This window comes from Corvus hawaiiensis, chromosome 4 (genome assembly GCF_020740725.1).
Source record: "Corvus hawaiiensis isolate bCorHaw1 chromosome 4, bCorHaw1.pri.cur, whole genome shotgun sequence".
NCBI lineage: Eukaryota > Metazoa > Chordata > Aves > Passeriformes > Corvidae > Corvus > Corvus hawaiiensis.
The window spans coordinates 4,606,012-4,627,307 of NC_063216.1; the positions used below are offsets into that span (position 1 = coordinate 4,606,012).

General features: G+C 41.8%; 1 protein-coding gene across 2 annotated transcripts in view; it reads left to right on the forward strand.

Annotated features, from left to right (window-relative positions):
• The first annotated feature begins 226 nt into the window (after positions 1-226).
• The window catches only part of AEBP2 (AE binding protein 2), a 44,632-nt gene continuing 23,562 nt past the window's right edge, over positions 227-21,296 (forward strand). For both annotated transcript variants that reach the window (XM_048301949.1, XM_048301950.1), the window contains exons 1-2: positions 227-942; positions 19,585-19,792. In XM_048301949.1, coding sequence (XP_048157906.1) covers positions 254-942; positions 19,585-19,792 — 897 coding nt within the window. In that variant the 5' untranslated portion in view covers positions 227-253. The remainder of the gene's footprint in view (positions 943-19,584; positions 19,793-21,296) is intronic.

Sequence of the window (21,296 nt, forward strand, 5' to 3'; positions counted from 1 at the left end):
GGGGCGGCAGCAGCCGCCGCCGCTCCGCCCTCCCCGCGTTGTTTGTCCCCGGGCGCGCTCCGTAGCGCGTGCGGCGGCGGCGGCACGAGCCGGGCCCCGCCCCGCCCCGCCCCTCCCCGGTGCTGCGGGTGCGCGAGGAGGGCGAAGGCAGAAGGGGGGGGTGGCGGGAGCGCGCACGGGCCGCGCGCGCACGCCGCCGCCGTGCGCACGCCCGCGGCCGGCCCCGCGCGCGCGGCAGCGACTCGCAGGCGCCATGGCGGCCGCTCGCTGCAGCGACATGGCGGAGCCCCAGCGGCGCCTTCCCGGGCAGGCGGCGCCCGCCGAGGAGGAGGAGGAGGAGGCGGAGGTGGCTGCCGCGGCGGAGGTGGCGGCCGCCGGTGGGGCTGGATCCTCGTCGTCGTCGCCGCCGCCGCCTTCGTCCTCGGCCGCGGCGGAGCCGGAGCCGCTGCTGCTGCTGAACGGCGAGGCGGAGAGCATGTCGGAGCCGAGCCCGGAGAGCGCCAGCCAGGCCGGGGACGGGGAGGACGAGGACGAGGAGGAGGAGGAGGAGGAGGAAGAGGAGGAGGAGGAGGAGGAGGAGGAGGAGGAGGAGGGCGGCGAGGAGGAGGAGAGCAGCCTGGTGGGCAGCAGCAGCAGCAGCACGAGCAGCGGCTGCTGCAGCGACGAGACCCGCTCGCCGAGCCCCGGCGGCGGCAGCGAGGCCGACGCCAAGGAGGAGCCCAAGGGCCCCCGGGGCAGCCAGGAGGACGGGCCGGGCCGCGGCGGCGGCGGGGGCGGCAGCAGCTCCAGCAGCGTGTCCAGCGGCGGCGACGAGGGATACGGCACCGGCCCCGGCACGGGCGGCGGCAGCAGCTGCGGCAGCGCCACGTCGGGGGGCCGGCGGGGCAGCCTGGAGATGTCCTCGGACGGGGAGCCTCTCAGCCGCATGGACTCGGAGGACAGGTCAGTGTCCGGCGCCCTTCCCCGGGCAGAGCGGGGCGTCCCGGGGGCGCTGCCGGGCCGCCTCCCCGCCTCGGCAGCCTCCGCTCCCCGGGCGCCGCCCCGCTCCCGGGCGCGGGGGTGTCACGGCAGCCACAGGTTTCTCCGGCCAACTTGTGCCGGGCCTCCGCCCCTGCTCCTCGGGCCCCCCGGCAGCCCGGCCCCGGCTGAGGAGGAGGGGGCGCTCCCCGGCCCCGGCCATCGCCGATCCGTGCGAGCCCCGAGCCGGCCCCGCCGGGCGCTGCCTCCTCCTCCGGGGGCCTCTTTCCTCGGAAGCTGCGGCTTTTTCTCACATGGTGCTTTCGGGGTTCTTCGGGGTTCTGTCTTGCGCCAGCGCGCAGGTGGGGTGTACTAAAGCTTCGGGATGGGAAATGCGTCTGTGGATGCGATTTTACCTGCGCCCGCAACAGGGTCTCTGCTCCAGAGGGAGAAAACCGAGTGAAAACCTCTCAAAACATGAGGGGAAAAACCGAGTTTACTAAAATAAAAAGGAGACCAGCCTTTCCTGCAGTACGTGTGCGCAAGTAATAATCATGCACAGTGTGAAGTGAGGCTCGGTATTTGGAGGCTCAGAGTCATCCTTGAATGAGTTCTGTAATTGTGAATTACAGAATCTGTAAAGATGAGTTCTTGAGCTTTTGTATGTTAAAGCTACACACTTCATTTTAGCAAGAGTCTAGCTCGATTCTGGTGGAAAGGCACAACGGAATTCTTCTCACACATGGTTGAATTTTACCATTCAGGTCTGTTTCAGCCTAGTAAGTCAAGCATTTCAAAGAACGTGGCTTATGTAGTAGCTCTCTTGGCTGTTGTATGCAACAGTTTACTTGAGAAACTGAAAATAGGAGGGGAGAAAGACATAGAAGCAGTGTGGAAGTGCTGTATGCCCCTGACTAATTAGTCTTTTCAAGTTAAGAAACTTGTGCAATTTTTCTCTATGTTTAGCAGAAAAAGTATCAGACTTTCCTGCTAGAGTTACAGTTAAGTAACAATTAGAATTTTATTTGTATTTTCTTAAGATAGTTTTACTGTTAAGTGTGGAGAATTATGTGGTTTGGTCCAGAAATGTACTTTGAATATATGGTAGATCAAAATCTTTGTAACTGTACAAATACCCATATTTCAGAATGAAAATGGGGCATGACTAGACCTAACCTCGAAGATTAAAACCAGCCCAGCAAACCCCTTGTGAGTCAGTTCCCCAAAACCATGTAATTGGCCTAAAAGTCTTAAGAAGACAGAAAAAAATTTAGGTCTTTGGTTTCCATCAGACTTTTGAGACTCACAGAAGTCACATTTTCTTTCTTCTAAACTTATGCAAGTGGAATGGGGGTGTGGATGTTGGGGTTTGTTTGTTTATAGGTTTTGTTTGTTTTTTGCTTTTTTCAAAAGCTGAGATTTTATGTGAAATTGAGTAAGTATGGGAGTAGACTTCTGCAAAAACACCAGGTACATAAAGGAGCTTTAAGATAACAGTTTCTTGTTTTTTATAGAGTGAAAGTCTAAATCTAATCCTGATCTTATCCAAGTGCGTGTCTGGGTTGAGGAAATAACAGAAATAACTTGCAGGGGTTTTCTGGAAGTAGCGTCATTCTGCCTTGCCTGTGCACTCCAGAGCTGGTTGCTACTTTCTTTCTCTGTCATTGTTCTCCTGGTCCTCTTGCTGTACATGGTTAAATCTATGTGTGTGGATCCTTGCTCCTTCCCTGTACCACCAGTGCACACTCATGCGGGAGTGGGACTCTGTGTTTAGTGGTTTAAATAAGGACTGTACTTTGTTTTTAATCTTTGCAAAGTTTTATCTTGACCTGCCAGGATGAAAACTTGGGGTGTTGAGAGAGCATTTTGTGCTGTAGTTCCAAGGCCTGCTTGTTGAGTTGGTAGGAGAAGAGCAGTGCTGCCAAGAGTGCCATTTGTTATTCCTGGTGATGGAAAATTTCATTTGGTGTGTGCTCTTTGCTGCAGCATGTTAGAATACTTTATTATTTTTGTCACATGTAGTCCAGCAAGTTGCTTGCTTAACATTGTGTTCCAAATGATTGCTGCTGCTTGGAAGGCAGCCACAACATAATCCTGTGCCTTTTGGATGATCAGGCAGACAAGCAGAGTGTGGCAAAAGGTAGGGGTTGTGCTGAAGAGTTAGAGTGCGTAAGTTGGAATGGTGAAATACCAGGGAAGAGCTGGAAACAGTTTAGACTTAAGGGTGAAGGTACAGGTATATAATAATATATTGAAATCTTGAAAGACGTAATCATTCATTGATTTGGTCACCTCTGAATTAAAATGTAAATTCTGTGACTATAAGAGAATGATACTTGATCTATTAAGTGTTGTTTTATATGGAATAGTTTATTGTACAGTACTTCATGACCTTTGCTGACTCCCTCTGTCTCCAAAGTCCTGAGGAACTCGGTGTCTGACTCTTAGTGTGTTGTAAATTAAGATTCCCTGGGGGGGGAAGAGAGAGAAAAGGGAAGAGATGGAACCAACAGGCTTGACTTTACAGTCCCTGGCTTTAGGCGGAGGAAGCTGGTGGAAGAGTGTACTTGGTAAAGACTCTCCTGCTGTCAGCAGGTTTGGTAAAATTCAGATCATGCCCCTGGGCTTGGGATTTTTTTTCTTGTTTCCTCTTTAGAAAATTTGAATGAATAAAAGGCTGTGGTAAGAGGGCCTGAATTCCATGAGTGATCAAATTCCCATTTCCCTGTGTATGTGCTTTATCATTCTCCACATTGTGTTATCTCTGATTTTTCCTTTAGTGATATCAAATAGAAATGAAGCAGATGAAGAGGAAAATCTTGCGTATGGTCAAAATAGAGCTACTGTTCAGCAACTTCTATTTTTAACATTTTATTGTATTTTGAGAGTATCCGCTGATAGAATAAATAATTGGTAGGAAATTTGTAAGTATTTATAACAACACAAGAAATAAATATAGAGGTGACTACCAATGCCCTGAAATTAAGGTAAATTTTAACCCTCCATTTCCATGCACACAGATAGACTTTGTACTTAGTTACAACATGCTTGTCTTCCCTCCCAAAAAACCCAGAAAGGGAGAAGCAAACCCCAGACTGATGCCTTGGATAAATAACCAGGTGGCATTTTCAGCTCAGCAGGAGAGTTTGGTGCGATAACTGTAGGACTGACAGGTATCTCGTTGATCTGTAGTAGTTCCATTTTTGCCCTGGGAACTGTGCTAAGTTCCCAGTACTATGCAGGAGTTTGTCTACAACTTCGTGAGCAAGCTCAGATCAGCTGGCTGAGTAATAATAGTCTGCATTCAAGCCTAGTGATCGTCTGGATTTACAGTTAGAACAAAGACTATTATCAGCATGTGAATGCTGCTCATTTTCTTGTGCCTTTCCCTAACTTGAGACCTGTGCTGAAAGGATGGATGTGTTCCTCCAGAGTCCTCTGGAGCTGCTAGTCTTGGTGCAATGCTGGGAAACATTTGACAGGACTTGAAAAGAAAAACTAATGGTTCAGTTAACTATAAACACTGAAGCTGGACCTAAGCAAATGCATGGATTTGGGTATAAAACAGCTGAGCTGAGTGCAGTGGAGATGCATCTGCAGCTCACTGGTGCTGTTATTGCTGAATTATGATATTTTCTTACAAACACTTAGTTTACTGAAATAATTTAAATATTGTTTACTGGAACACTTATTATGGAAGTATATTTAAATCTGAAATAGTTTCATCATCAGATTTTGTTTGATTTAGAAAGCAGTGGTAGGTCTTGCAGTTTTAAGAAGTTGTTGAGCAGAAATTTGAGTAGTAAATCTGTATGAAGAGCTTTTTTTTGTTCACCCTTGTGAATTTGTCTCGTGTCTTCATACTGTCATCTATAAGTTACCCCTGGTTTACTGTTCTTACATTATCTTTACCCTTCTTAGCAGTTTATCCTTTGCTCCCTCCTCCTCCTGACTAGGCAGGGAGCATGGCAAAGGTACATTTAAGCTGCAGGATCAGCTGTTTTGCTGAGTGATCTGCGAGTGCTGATTGATGTGCTGGTAGGCCAAGTGTAACAGGTTGTATTTGGACCTATGTAGTAATCTTTCCCTTAGGCACAGAACTAATTAATGTCCATCTTATTCACAGGCAAATTTCATATAACTTGTAATGCTTTGTTTTGTTTGTTTGGTTGGTTTGGGTTTTTTTTTTTTATTTGGGTTTTTTGGGGGTGGGCAGATAGCCTTTCATGTTTTTTGTTATTCACCAAATCAGTTACTGAGAGGCCGTGACTCAAAGAATACTCAGTAATACTCAATGACGTTTTGAGTTCTTAACGACATAAGACTTGCAAAATACTTGTAGAAATGGTATTAGTCGGTTCCTATTTAATACATGAGCAGCTTTGAAAACACATTTCAGAGAAGTTTTTCAGTAGTAAACTTTTTGGTGCTTCAGATTGTGAAGTTTTTTCATTTTACTGAGTGAAATGACAGTGTGGAACTAATGGGTTGAAAGATAAGAGGTTTAGACATGAAAATTCCAGGCTCTAGTCTGAGTTTTTAAAAATCTCATGTAAAATGAAGGTCTTGTCAACCTTTAAGATGTATGCTGATTTTAAAATATTAGTTTTAATTATAGTCTTTATCTAGCTTTTAAACTCTTTTATCTCTTTTTTAAACTCTTGAAAAGAACTTTCAAGATTGACTTGGCAGTGGCACGCGAGTTGTATGAGTGACATTTATGAAGGCAGAACAGTAAATTTGAAATATAATCCGGAGGACATGTGGTACTAATAGGTGTGTTTCATGGATCCATGTGACCAGATTAAAAAGTGCTTCAGGCCTCTCTTTGCTGCGCAGTCTCACTTGTTCCTATGCAGGAAGTGAAGAATCATTCATTAGGGCTTATGGCAAGGTGGTTAAGTCGTTAAATTTTTTTTGAGTGTGTGTAATATTGCCATGTCACAGTGAGCTATACAGAAGTTTACCCGAGTTTCAGAAATTCTGCTGAAAACTGTATTTGCAGTATTTCTAACTGTATTTATTGTTGCTGTAGTTACTTGCTTTCAAATTGCAAAATAAACCCCTTGTTTCTGTAATAGTTATGTTCAGGCCTTTCTGGCACGGGAGAAAATAGCTTTTGATGGGAAGACAAAACAGCCCAGATATTTTGTATGGTGAGTATCTTTATTACTAAAGCTGTTGGTTGGTATAATTGAGTGGTTAACATGAGGTCTTTTTGTGAACTAGATGAAAGAGCTTGGTATAATGAGCTGTTATAGTTATTGTAGTAAGATGTAAATATACTTCATAGAATTTGTGAAAAACATTTTCCTATTCAGTGTAAGACAGAAATAGTTTTGCTTTTATGTTGGACTTGTACGTCCACACGGGTCTGTGTGCATTTTGTGTAAGTTTGTGACATCATCAAGTCTGGTAACTTCTAAATACAGGGTTTGATAGGTGGGTTTTTTCAGGGAATTTCCTAGGCTGTAGTGGAAAAAAACTGTCTCGGTTTTTCTTTTTTTTTTCCCTTTTCTTTTTCCTTTCCCTGTTTCACTTTCCAGTGAAGTTAAACAGGGTGTTAGGTGCAGCCTGAACAGCCGTTTGGCAGAGATGTGACATCACGCATTTCTGGAGCCGGTCACAAAAAAAACTAACTTTGATTAGATGATGCAGTGGAGATGTTCTGCCATACCACTCTTGCTCAGTTCTTTCCACACTCTTGAGTACCTTTCATCTATTTACATATTTTTTTAAAAACTCTGCCCAGCTGAAGAAGAATGGGGAATGAGCAACATGGAGAGCTGGCATGGAAGTCAGCAGTATGGAAATACACCTAGAACCCATTGCCTTGGGGTGGTTGTAGAGCAGTCTGTTGTTGGCTGGGAAAGTGGTGCATGGCATAGAAGGGAGATGAAAAGCAGATGGAGCTTTTGAGACAGGAATAGAGGTTTCTGGCAAGGGGATGATGTGAGATACACACTGAAAACTTCTGGGACGATAGGGAATGAGATATGTCTAATAGCCTGAGGGAAAAAAGAGAACTTAACCCAAAGAAAGTGAAAAATTGGTCTCTGCTGTAAAGTAGCGAAGTAATTGCAGGGAGTCCTTGAAACAGGTGGGAATGTAATCTTCAGTTAAGTTGTGGAGGAGACAGGAACAGAAGAGGGGAAGGAACTCTGAGCAGTGAGTTTTATCCACTCTCCCAGTTGCTATTAAAAAACCATGATGGCATGACTTGCAAAAATACAAAGTGGTAATTTTGTAAGATTCCCTGAGGTAGAGATTTCTTTGGTTATCTATCCATGTAGCTGATTATTTTTTATAACTTTATATGCATTCTGTCTGGAGTTTTTCATTTAAATATGAACATGTTCAAAAATACATGGTTTAGAAAATGAAATATAAATATTCCATGTTATACTTGCTGTTTATCATTGGGTTTGTGATATGCTAGGACAGTGATTACAATTGTGGTTTTGCAGCATTCAAAACCAACAAAGAATTGGGAAAAAATTTTGAAGCCTCTTGAGATGCTGAAGTACTTTTTTTTCCCTTAACCATGGTAAAATGCAAAAGCAAGAAAGACCTGGGATTTCTTTTCCCATATCTAATTTTCTTCTCTATACTAGAATTTACATTCTTAAATAAATTTTGCTGAACTTCTGTTGCTAATGTTTAACGGATACTTTCTTTCTTTGATAGAGGTTACTTAAGGTATATGCCAAGATATTTGATAGAGAAAAGCAAAAGATTTCTTATGATCTTGAAAGTACTGTTGTCCTCCTGATGCACCATAGAGGAGTGCTGTAATTCAAACAGCTTGTGTAATGTCAGAGGGAGAAAACTGCACCTTGGTTGTTTGAATTGAGACTTGTAAAAAACTTACTGTTGGCTCATACAGTGGTATTATAATTTATTAAATATGCCTAAATAAGAATCTAGAATAACGGATGTCCACTTACTATTAATGTCATTCCATGTAGCGTTTTGTATAAATTATTAGCTCCCCTGTGAAATTGCGGTAAAGTCCTTATTTTGATCATTTTAGTTTATTGTGCTGTAGTAATGACTTAGATTCCAAATGAAAAAAAAAAATCTTAAAAGTGCAAAGAAAATATTTTCGATATATGCAAACAGAGAAGTGGAAATATTTTTTTTTCCTTTGAAATAAAACTCCTTTTGGCATGTCTTTAAGTAGACTTCCTTAGGCTGACTTGAATGCTAAATTATAGCTTAGACAATTGGTACAAGTAGAAGTTAATTCAGTGTCCAGCAGAACAGGGGTCAAACCTTAATTTAGGACCTTTCTATTATGAATTAAGCCAGTTAGTGGAATTGTACTTTGCTGGTTTCCTTGCTTTTGATGCCTGGTTAATACTTGAAGGAGCAAGTATTCACTGAGGTACTAATAGCAAGGCTGATACTTCATACAGCGCTATTCTAGTTGTGTATTTTTTTCTGTATTGAGTTGAATTTAACATGATGATAACTAAAACTAAGGATTTTTTGTTTCTCCTCTGTGAGTTTGCATCTTTCTTTGGTCATTTTGTCTTCCGCTTGTTTTCTGTGTTTTGTGTTCTGTGGTGAGGGGAGGTATCCTGAGGTTGGGAGAATGGGAGGGTAATACCTACAGCAGATGAAATTTCCTTGACACCATGCCTGAAGGCTGTTACCTTCCAGTCTTGATTAGACAACTTTGTAGTGGTTATGGGAATGGGAATGGGAAGCACCGTTAAAAAAAAAGTTATTTCTGGTCATTCTTTAGTGAGTGTTTTTCTTCTCTGCTTCTCCTAAGCTGTGCTAGTAAACACACACTTTTATCAGTAAAGACTGAAAATTGTAAACCACTTGTTGCTGTTCTCTGACTTTTCAGGGAGATTATAAAGTTGAAGATAACATGGTTCCCAGAAATGAAAGGCAGTTTTATTTGTATCTTTAAGGCAGAATCGAGTACAGTTTCTTGATTTGTGTAATCCTTTTGCAGAATGTCGTCTTTGTGCTGTCATATCGCAAGGCATGTATGTTTAACCTGCTCTATTTTTGCACTGCTCCTTGGATATTTTGGCATTCTGAGTTTCCTCATTGTGTTTCCAGTTGCTTTGTATGCTACACATCCTGTGATAGTCTGGGTTTGTGTTATGCAAGTATTACGAGCCCAAATATTCTAGGGCTAATAATCTAAATAATCAAAGTAAGTGATCCGGGAGAGTGCAAACAGCTCTAGAGGTGGTGAATCATAACACGCTTTCTCAGTCTTGTTTTGTTTCCTGTGCGTGTTTGTTATTTTAAGTTCCTTCGATTTCTCTATCTCAAAGAGCTTTCCTATCTTCCCTAGTTTTATATTATCAGGCTGAAGTGTTTGCAGTGTTGTTCCCTTCTCTAGGTATTTATACCTTATCTAGACGTAGCTTTACTCTAAAATCAGCTGCTGCTTCAAAAAGAATTTTAAAACAAGGTTTTAATGTTACCACTTGCCACTCCATATAAAATTCTTTCCCCTGACTATTTTATTTTTCACTGTGTTGCTTTCTTAGTAGTTATATAACAATACATATATTCAAAAAAGAATTTTGCAGTCTTGTTTTTAAGACTGATTTATGAACACTTTGTGAGTCTTGTTCATCTTGAGAAGGTTTTGTTAGAGTAACTTAGTCAGTGTAAAGCATAGATTTGATAGGTGTGATTTCCAGAAAAATGCTTAAGTGAATCAGAAGCACAAGTGCTTCCAAGTGAGTGGGTGCTTTCTTCAATCCTGCAGTCCTGGAAATGATGATCTTTTTTTCTTTATGTTGCCTTAATGATGCTTTTACTTATTTTTCCGTATCCTGTTTTGCCTTCCTTGCCTCGGAAGAGCTGTGGAGACAGTTGTGTTGTCTGTCTGCTGTGGGGGTCTTGGTGGATGTAATGTGCAAGAGCAGATGTGGACAGAAGGTGCTGCCTTCGAAACACAGTGGTGGACTTCCACTTCATGTAGTCCTGGCTTATTTTTTGTGATCCATGTATTCTGATTTCTTGTTGCCACATGCATGCTCTTTGGCAGCCATTTAGTGTTCTGCATTCTCTTCTTGTTTTGTCTTTTTTTTTTTTTTCATGGTGGTTTATCCACATACACTATTTTTCTCTTACTGGTGGTGGGTTTTTCTGAACTCAGAAACTGATCATTACCAGAAATTATTTTGGATACTTTCTATTTAAAGTAAAGACAAATAGTTTTCTCAGCAAAATCAGCAAAAAAACCCCCTTAGATAGGCAGGTAGCTGAAGTTGCTTTCTGTCTCCTTTGAAACTTCTATCTGGGTTGGTTACTGGTTCGTTGAAAAGAAACTGTAACAGCTCTAAAGCATAATGGTATTTTCATGCCACGATGGAACTACATCCATTAAAATAAGACTGTTTTGCTTGTGAAACATAAATGTTTAGTTTGGGGAATTAAACTGATAAATTACTGAAATTTAGTAGGAGGAGTTTATCTGTTACCAATACAAATACATCATAAAATACCAAATTTACCAAAGATAAGCAGAGGAATAAAAAAAGATCAGGAAAATCTCAGACTTTCCTGCTCTGTTGCTGACTTATGGTGACTGCTTATGTTTTGTGAGCTCTGTTTCCCTTAGGACCTGTTTTAATCTTACTTTTAAATTGGCATGACCATTTGGAGAACATAAAGCAAAAAGATTAACTGAAACCTCCTTGGCCACCTGTGTAGAGGTGTTTTGAGCCCTGCATTTTATTGCATACTGGTACCCCCATGCAGATGTTCGGATTGTAACTTCAGAAAGAGGTTGGCATTAAAGTTTGCTTAATACTCATTGGATGTCAGCAAAAATTAAACCTTAGTACAAAAACATAGGAATTTATTCTTCCTCTGCTTTTGTTTGGGAGCCAGTAGATCAATTTCTGTTACTAATCTGTTGTATCCATGGCTCCCATGTTTGGAATTGATGGAGATATTATAAAGTAGGACAGGTGGAAGAGCTTCCTCTCAATGATGGGAGCTGAGGGTTTGATAATTTTCAAGTTTTGTGAGGATTTATCTTCGCTTGATCTTTGATTGCATTAGGAAGTAGTGAGCTCAAATTGATTTGAATTTGGTGGTGTTGAAAAGCTGTTGTGGAACTTGTCCACTGGCCAGAGCTGCACACCACAGTTTTCCACCTCTTATCTTGGAAAATAATAGGAGTAATGGGGAAATTGTGAAGTTTTTATTTTCACTCTCGAGTATTCCTAGTGAAATGAAAACAGTGAGGTGCTGGGGGATGTCACTAAGCATGTCATTATTTTTTTCTTTCAATGTTTCTGTTTTGACTTGCTCTTTGTAATTGAATGATTGCAGTTGGTGCTGTTTGTTTTCTTTTGGGATTAGTACCTAGTTGTGATTTAGTCTTCCAGGTGATAAAAGCTTTCTGTTGATTTCTAGCTTTTAACCCTTGAAGTTGTTGTGAAATGTGACTGACTGTCATTCACAGTGTTCCCTTTATTCTGAGGTTGTTTTATCTGACTGTAACATTCAGTTTTCTTTCTTAAGCTTCCTTCATGGATTAGACCAATGTAGCTGCAACTGTAAGGGGAAATGACAGAGTATTTCACTGACCAGTGAAAGGCAAAGAAACTAGCAGGCTATGTATTTGTGTTTGGTTTGATTTTTTTTTAATCCTTTGCCTGTTTACTTACTTCCAGTAAGGTTTGTAGCATTTGGTTTCAGAGGCAATCTGCTGATTTGATGTTTTGTGGCTGGATTATCACTGTGTATTTCAGAAGAAACTGTTATCAAAACTTGGAGTAGTGCAGTGTGCAGCTTGATGGCTGTTCAGTAGTGTTGGTTTCAGCGACCCTGCAGCGTGTGTTTGCTGAAATTGCTGTTTGTTTTTAATTTGATGCTTTCCAAGATGAGGCTTTTCCGTATAGGCTCTGTCAGGATCGTTCGGTGTTAGCTGAATTCAGCTGGGTCCTTTGGTTACCTCCTGAACTGAACATCTGGGCACTGGGAGCTGGGCGCTCTCGGTGGAGGTGCTCTAACCCTGAAATGAGCTCCTGTTGATCAGACTGAAGGGCTGCTTGTTGACCCTCGAGGGCACGGTATAAGGCCCATCTGTTAGGGCTGAATTTTGCCTGAGGGAAGGTTACTTCAGTTAAGGTCTACAGGGAGTATGTTTAGCAGACATTAAAAGTATAATAGCAAATTGATTGGGCTTTTGTGCATGTGTTCAGTGCCTGGCTCTGCTCTCGATTCAAGTGGACAGTTGCTAATGGGATTTTGTGGAAACTAAAAATGAAATTATGTTGCTATTCTTTCAGGGGTTTTGGTGATATTCCTTCTAGACTCTTACTCTCTGTTGTTCTGAAAGATTAACAAAATCAGGGAAAGAATAAATTTTGGGCATTTCATTCATTAAATTCAATAGAAGGTATTACTTGCAGTAGTAAAGAAAACAATCTCCTTGGAGAGCCAAGTGTGTGTCAGCAATGATGTGCAATATACCATTTTATTTAATGCATTAAATAATAGTCTCATTATAGTTTTATGCACATCTAAATGTACACAGAAATTAGTGCCCAGATGTAAAATACGAGGTTTAAAATTTGTACGTTTTAAATTGTGAATAAGTTGGATTTCTTTTTCTTCCTTATAGTAAATACCCATATTTACACAACTCCCAACAGTGGCTTAATTTTGCTCAGATCTTTAAAGGAAAAGAATAATCCAGAATTTAAAGTGCTTGAAAAACGTTTTTTGTTTTCTATGAAGTGAAAAGGACTGGCAGCTTCTTACAAGATTTTTGGTATTATTTTTTTTGTTCCATGATTGTTTTTAAATTAGAGTTTGAACTGAACTAATGCACAACCTGCATTTGATTGTGCAGGTACTAACCTTTTAACATGAAAGTGCTGCTAAAAATACCTTAATCTTCTTGATAATGAAAATTGTATTATTTCTAGCCACAGGTAAAACAAGTACAGGTAAAAATAAGAGCTGAAACAATGCCTCTGAGGTAATGAGTCCTCTATTTAAGCTTGCATGGTTTTGCTTAATGAACACATTTTAAATGTCAGTATCATTTCAAAGCTGTTGATCTCTTGGTAGAGGGAAAACTTGTAGGAGGAGAGAAAAATGTCTGACCCCTCTGAGAAGATTCTGTGTTTTCAGTTCTACTTTGCTGCACTTGGCAGACACTGCCAATGTATGTAGACTTGGTGAAATGAGGTGTGGGTTTAGTAAGGCATTTCAGAAAGGCATTCAGTTCTTGCCTCTAGACCTGTGATTTTTATGTCAAGTTGATTCAGGTGCTCGATTAGGATGAAAATAGGGACAACTTAAGCTCGAAGGCTATGGTGTGCTTGCTGTAACAGTTCTAAATTTTAGTAATTAGTCAGTCTTCTGAATGGTGCTTCTTAAAAACTGCTATTGTGTATGCAGGCTCTCTCCAGCAGTGACTGTTTTTGATGCTCTATTGTTCGATATGACCCCTGAGCTGAACTCTCTGAAACTCAAATGTCTAATGTTCTTCATCAGGCCATGGTCTATAGATCCATTACAATGGAGCTGGAGCCTGCCTACAGCTTGGGAGCAAACCCAGACCTGTCTGTCACTGGCAAGAGGGGAGTGCCACAAGCGCTTCAGTTCTGCTCGTGTCGTTCTGCTTTGATAGTGGCAGGCAGGCTTTAAACAGATCTCCTGCCTACAAGAAAGGGACTTAGCAAAAGGCAGAAAAACTTGCTTTAACTTAGCTAGCTAAAAGTCTGTTTCAAGGTCTTTGTTCCATTACCAGAATGTCTGTGTTTTTCTTACTTTGTTTTCTCCTCTTACGCACATTATTACTTTCCCACTTGTAGGTTTTGTGGATTTTGGGTGAGAAAGCAGAAGGATGTAATTTCCATTACTACCTTCCCTTTGTTAAGGAACCTTTCCCTCTCTCAGATCGTCGCAAGCAGACAGAAAGTCGTATTGGATTGAAAATCCCCAATCATAGACTGAAAGATACACAGGCACTTTTTCTGTAGTCCAGCCCTTCTTCGGCTAAGTGTTAGCACACATCTTATTTGCTTGTGTGACCTGTCCCCACACCCTTTCTGAAATTCTGAGAAACAAAAAAGTGGATGAATTGGCAGCTCCAACGGACACGGTGTTGCAGTTAAGTCTTCAGAGACTTAGCAGCAGCCACAGCTCTGACTGTAAAACTTATCTTTCTGCTTCATCTCGAAATGGGCAGGTCAAGAGACCGCCCAAGTCAGTGTCTTTGATGTTACATATACTACAGACTATTCTCTGAAAAGCTTCCTGATACTTTCTCAGTGTATGAAAGATGAGAGAAAACAACACACACTTGAGCAGTACTGGGCACTGGTCTTTTCACAGATTCTCTTTGCAGCCTTTACCTCTTTAGTGACGGACAGAACTTCCTAAGTGAGACAGAATCTAATTCTAGATTTCTTAATACTGGGAGGCACCTGATCATCTGAAATACACTGGTTCTGGAGATAGAGAAGAGGAAATAAAAAATGTATGCTACATTTTTATTTAACAGACTGTTAGTAGAGGAGGAATGTGCCAGGGCACTGAGTTTCTTGCATTAGACTCTACCGAGAATCTATCAAGAAAGTCCATCCAAAGGCAGTGATGTCTTGTTGTGTGACTCCTGGTCATTTTGTTTTATAGACAATTGACTTATTTCTCCTGTAGGTTCTGTTACAGCAATATTTGTCTGTGCTCTTTAATGTCCTAGTCAAAGTTCTTCAAACTAGAAGGAAGGAGGGCATTTTGTCTTAAATATCAAGCTGTTATTGCTCAACTGGATTTGAGTTATATTTTTTCCCATTTTTAGACAGGATTTTGAATAGCTTATAGAATCATAGTCCAGTGTAGCACTTCATTTTCAATTTCCAAATTCTATATGCTACTACGTGGTTTAAGTGCTATGGGCAGCCTTTTTTTTATTCCAGTTCCTCTGGTAGAAAATTTTGATACCGTGTTAATCTGTTAGCCCTTAGCAAACACTTAGGCTATTAAACCCAAACTCAGCAAACATTTAAACAATAATAGCTAAATTAGCTTGCCAAGTGTTATTGGTTTCTTATATCATTAATAACCCTACTTCTCACGATAGCTTTTGCTGGGATCAGTTGACTTTTACATATTTTTCTCCAAAACAAGGTAGGATAGCTTATAAAAAACCTCAAAGCCAAAGCATTTGCATTCCTTAGGCTGTAAAATTAGAGACCTGTGATTTTGTGTCAAGGTATGTTGCACTGCACTTGCAATGTGAACTGAACTCCCATGCTTTGGGTTGATCATTTTCAGGGGTTTTTTTTAATCTCTTCTTAGAGGAATTAAGCAGATTTTCATGCCTGTGAAATAGAGAAACCACACATACACACACACCTGCGTGAGGGTGCACTTCTCCCCTACCCCAAAATGCTTTCACAGAACTTGTTCAGGGTTATGTTTTCTCATTGCTTTCCCACTTAAAACTAGACTGTAAATCCAAGGAACTGTATTGAGTACCCCTCATACTCTGCCCTGTAGTCACCAGCACCGCTCCTCTCAGTCAGAAGTTTGCTTGTACTGTTTGTGGGGTGTGTGAGAATGGACCTAGTGCTGTCTGTGGGTGTAGAAACTCGTACTGAGAGTAAATAGCTTTGAAGCTTGAACTCCTCCTGAAAGTATCTGGGAAGCAGTTTCCTTTGGTAGCTGTCAGCTGTGAGAAGGGCAGGGTTACTTATCGACCTGGGTTGGTGTGAGGCAGCTGTTGCACGAGCGCTGTATGTGCAGTGCTTTGCCATCCTTGGCTAAGCAGCTTCCTGTCGGGACCACTGATCCGTGTAACAGCACCATCTGTGGCAGAAGTGGTTGGGCTTTGTGCCATTTTGTGTGTCCAAACCTACTTACAAGTGTGATTTTGAGAAAACTGTATTTGGATAGCTTAAACCAAGGGGGAGGCAGGACAGTGGCACAAGTAACTAATTAATTACTCAATTTTCCTATCATCCTGTTGGTAAATTTTGCTTTCACAGTGCAGTTTTACAGACTTCATTTTTGGGGATAATTTTTGGCCTAGGCATCAGTTGAGGAAGGAGGAGATGTCAGTCCCATAATTGCATCTATTGTGAGCCTGGAACAGTGGAAAAATTAGGATTACTTGCAACAGGTTTTGCATGTAAGGCTTCTGACAATTTCCTACAGGGATCCTAAAACGCTGTTACAGTACGTGTAGTTAGTGGCTGTTAATGCTGTTGGGGCTGGGAGATTCAGCTAAGAGCCAGTGGAATTTTTTTTATTTGCTAGTGACAGGTTGGGAGGTTGTATGTCATAAAAGGAATCAAGATTACTGGGGAGGGAAGGGAGACATGGGGAGGGATCGTGGAAAGCTCTGTGTATTCAGAGTGTAGAAAAGGGAAGAAAATAAAAATAATGGACACATGGAAATATGTTGTGTAGCAGCAAATAGCCTGTATGACTTCCATGGGTAGGAGCTGTGCCTTCTAAATTGTAGCGGGTTGAGTTTGAAACCGGGCGGAAACACCAATTAAATGCAGTGGTTTTGATTCAAAATATTCATTATTTACTTATTTTCCTTCTGTGAGATAAGAATTAGGAGAAAAGCAAAGCAGGCACAAACCTTAAACAGTTGCAGTACAATGAAAGAGCTTTATTACTAACAGAATTAAAAGTAAAGAGAAAACAACAAAACAAAATTAAAGTAAATTTCCCCCCCCCCCCTCTTTCCAGCACTTCTCTCCTTTTATCCAGCTCACACAAGGGATAACAGAACATGGGATGTTAGTCAGTGTTGCAGTTCTTGAAAAGTCTCTCTCTTATGCTTAAGGAAAAAAGGGTTTTCCTTCAGTTGCACGTGGTTCCCAAACTGCCACTAACAGCAGACCCGCCCGGAAACAAACAGTCTGCTGTGTGTAGAACATCTCTCCCATGAAGAATTTCACAGTTCTTTCACACTACAGAACATGGGCCATCACATGGGGTTATTCATCTTTTTAAGGATAAGTTATTTTGGCCTGCACACAGAGGCTTTTCTTCGCCACAAGTCTCTAACAGCCTCTTACTACTTCTATATAGCCTGGCATAGGCACTCTTCACAAACTTCATAGGCACACGTTGATTCTCCACCCCCCCCCATGTTCTTCAAATGGATTAAAGAGACAAACAGTTTGTGGTATTACAGTTCCTTACCACGGCATGCAAGAAGGTTTCTTTTAAGCTGCGCGCCAGAATCGCGGCACCGCCCTCTTTTCTCCTGTCGCCATGCTCAGCTCCGTCCCACGTGACTCACTTCTCTTTCTCTCTGACTCTGAAGCTGCCATGTTGAAGAGTGTTCTTGTTCGGGCTTTACGGTGGGGAAAGCCTCGCTCCCTCTGTGCTGCTGGCTGCGTGGTGTCCTCTTCAGTTCAGCACGGAGTGTGCTGGCTGCAGACAGGAGGCTCTGCCGGCTCCCGCTGGCTCCGCCGGCTCCGCATGGAGAGGAGAGGGACCCGCCTGTCCCCAGAAGCCGCGCTGGATGGGTTTAGCTGTGAGCAGTCCATGGCTGGTTTTAGCTGCCTGCGGCTCTGGGACAGTCCCCCTCAGTGACCCAGGGTCCGTGCCGCAGCGATGGGAAAGGGGGAAAGGGGCAGTGGCCCCGGCCCGGCCCAGCGGGGCCGGGAGGCTCGGAGCCCCCCCACCTTCCAGCAGGCGAGCTCCGACCAAAAGGGGGAGTCCCGCCTTTCCGTGCGGTTTAAATATGTAAATTGTGAGAAGCGTAATTGGTCTTAAAGACTGTCCATCAACTCAGGGTCAACCCAACACATAAATTGATAGACCTTGTTTGAAATTGGGAGGGGGGTGGAAGAAAGGCATGTGGTGTTTGTGTAGCATTTAGGAAGTGTATATTTGATATACCTTCATTAAAGCAGAAAGCTGTTGCAAAGGTCTCTAAAACTTTCTTTTTAGCTTGGAAGACAAAGGCCTAAGAATAGTTGGTCAGTTCTAATATCTGGTGGAGGCAAATGAGTTGGAAGAAGATTTTAAGGGGTCTGTGCTTGGGATATGTTATGTTGCTGGCATATCTTGAAATAAGAGTTTGCTCATGAAACCAAGTCACTCAGGGTAGTTAAAACTGAGGCTTAACTGGGAGCATTGCTAAAGGGAATCTGTTATTTAGACTAAGGCAAGTCACTTTTTATTGATAAATGTAGTGGAGTCTTACATGGTGGGTGTGAATGGGAAATCTAATGTACCAAATATCTGTGATTATTTTAAAATCTATCACAGAAAAAACTTGCTAGCACAGTAGTGATTAAAAAAAGATACAGGTAATGTGAGAAATAACTAGTAGAGACTTCTACAACAGAAGAGCAAACATGCTAATTGTATCTTCAGATATTGACTAGCGGTGTTGTTTTTCATTCATCTCAGTGTGTAATAGAACAATACTGGGCATGTAGACAGTGATGGTAAAAATAAGGAACAGCACCTGTACCTTAAAGGCAGAATGGTTTAGCATATCCCAGTTGCACACATACTGGAGAGGATCTGGTGGAGGCTCTCCAAGGTGGTTAGGGTGCTGAAGCAGATGCAGTACACAGAGAAGCTCTGTGCATGTTTTCTTCAGTTTTGGGAGGAGGAGGGCAGGGTTTTTCTGTGTTCAGTGATCTGATAGGGAGGTTTAACAATGGAGGAGGCAGAGTCATCTCAACCCTGCAGCTGCCAAGGATGAGAGACAAGAGACAGAAGTTGCAACACTGGAAATTCTGATGAGATGTTGGGAAACTTCCCCCCTTCCCCACAAGGTTAGTCAGCCATTGAGAAAATTGTTCAGAAAGGTAGCAGAAGTCCCAGCCTTTGAACACACCCATTAACAACTCCACTGGACAAGACCAGAGGCAATCTGATCTCACTCGTTCCTGTTTAAGCAGATTTGACCACCTGGTCTTTTGAGGTTCTGTCGAAGATGAGCTGTTCTATAATACTGTGGCTTTGTGGAAGAGAAAAACATAAAGGCCCTCAAGGCAACTGAGCAGGTTAACAAGATTAAAAAGGGTGTATCAGTAGCTATTTAATGAGGAAGAGCATCCATCTCCATACTTTTTGCTTATATATGGAAAGAGCATACTCTCTGCAAGTTTTTTCTGATCCATTTGATGCTTGTCTCTGTATCTGCCAAGGTACAGAGCAGAAAGGCTGATGCAAGTGACCCCCTGCTGGCCAAAGATTTCCTCTGCTGATTCTGGCTTCTCTGGAAAACGTTTTGAAAAACGAAAACAAAAAGCATTAGTTTAGACCATGCACATGATGGATACTATGCTGGGGCCATGTGGGAGTACCTTAAACCTTACGTAGAATTGAAGTGCTGTATTCTTTTAAAGGCTCTAGTGTTGGCAGGGGATGCTGGGCTCAATATATTGAGGATTTTTCATTCCTCCCTTTTGTTCCCAGTGTCCAGAAGTTACACTGTTGAGTAATAGTAGCTGTTTCCTAACTGTACATTTATTAATAAAGTGATGAACCACAATAAACAAAAAAATTGTGTAAGATTTTCTTTTCAACCTGTCTAAATACATCTGAAACAAAAGAGCTACAGTTTTTATTTGATCTGTTAACATGCAACAAATACGAACTTTGATTTAGTTTTGGGGTTTTTTTGTCTTGCAGCATAAGCAGCACTATCATGGATGTAGACAGCACAATTTCCAGTGGACGTTCCACTCCAGTCATGATGAATGGACAGGGAGTTCCTGCCTCCTCTGCCAAAAGCATTGCCTATAACTGTTGTTGGGATCACTGCCACGCCTGCTTCAGCTCCAGCCCGGATTTGGCGGATCACATTCGCTCCATACATGTGGATGGTCAGCGAGGAGGGGTTGGTGTTACTTTTGGGTTTTCCCTCTTTCTTATTTGCCAATATTTTGCTCTTGAATGACAGTAGCAAATTTTCTGTTTCGAAATACCAGCTTTGTAACTAGTGGCAGCAGATTTAGTGGCCTTACTTTAAGAATGTAGTCAATTCTTTCCAGTAAATTAGTTGAGACTACCAGGGTTTTGATAGTGTCTTGACTTCTCAACATCCTGAAGCTGTTGGTGTATCTTTAAGTGCTTACACTTGGAATTCATTTTCTTAAAACTCTTGTGTACGTGTTCCTGCATGTGAACGCAGGTGAAGTCACATCTTAATTACTGTTACCAGTGGAGTCTCACTACAGGTAAAATATATCCAGAATGTATAACAGGGAAGATGTAAGACTGACTCAAGAGTACAAAGTCTTAACAAAACAGCTCTCTGTGTAATACTGATGGCAAGCTTACCTTCTGTATAATTACATCTAATTTTTTTTTTAAAATTGAGTTGCATATATAAGCATGTAAATTCCAGTCTAATCCCTGGTCAAATGATAATTGGTCTCAATTTTAATGTTTAAAAACACCTTCTAGTAGAGTAATTTCAATTCTGTACTTAACTGCCTGCCATCTTCAAGCTCCCAGATTACCTCTGATGCCTGGAATGTATCATGTAAACTACCTTTACATCCAGCACAAGCAATCTGCCTGCCTTAGGCACTGTATGTTGCAGCTCTTCAATTTCTGGGAGAGATAATATCAGTTCTTGAAGTAGAATAGTTGTTATCTTTTGACTTTTTGTTCTATCACTTCTTCAGAAGAAAAATGTTACACTGTTACACTTTATCTTCAATGAATAAGAAGCTTAAATAAAATGCTAATTTGCATTACTTTAAATAATTTATTATGTAAATGTGTCACTGAGACAGCTGTGACTCTGGCTGTATTTAGCTAATATTTTTTGGCATGATTGAACTTTTCAGCTTCATATTTGATGGCTTTTTTCAGTCCAGTATCTAATCAGAATCATCCATCCAGTGTAGTGGCTTTTTAGCCATCCATGAGATGATTTCTGAGTTCTGTCCACAGGTGTACAAAAGTGTTACATGAAACCTGGATGAAACAATGAAATGAATAAGGTGTGTTTGGATCTTTGTTATCCCATCCATGACTCCTTTACATTTCTTAAAAGGGCCTGGAAGGGGCTTTTATTCTGTATTTATTTCTTGTCACTTACATTTCATGTGACATGATTTGTGGTTATTTTTATTTAGAAAATGTTGGTCTGTATTTGTATAATTGAAAGAGGAGATTGTTGGAAGCACGAAATGTCTAATAACTGTTGCATTCAGTTCACACTTTCGAATCCCTCTACTGGAGTCAGTTTATTTTTTGAGAATTTCCAGCGTGGTGATGTGGAAGGGGGATGGATCCTGGCGGGTTTGTTTCAGGGATTTGTCTGCCACCTGCCGGTGAGGTGTTCAAGTGTGTTGGAAATTGTGTTGGGATTTTGATGGGATTTCAAATCT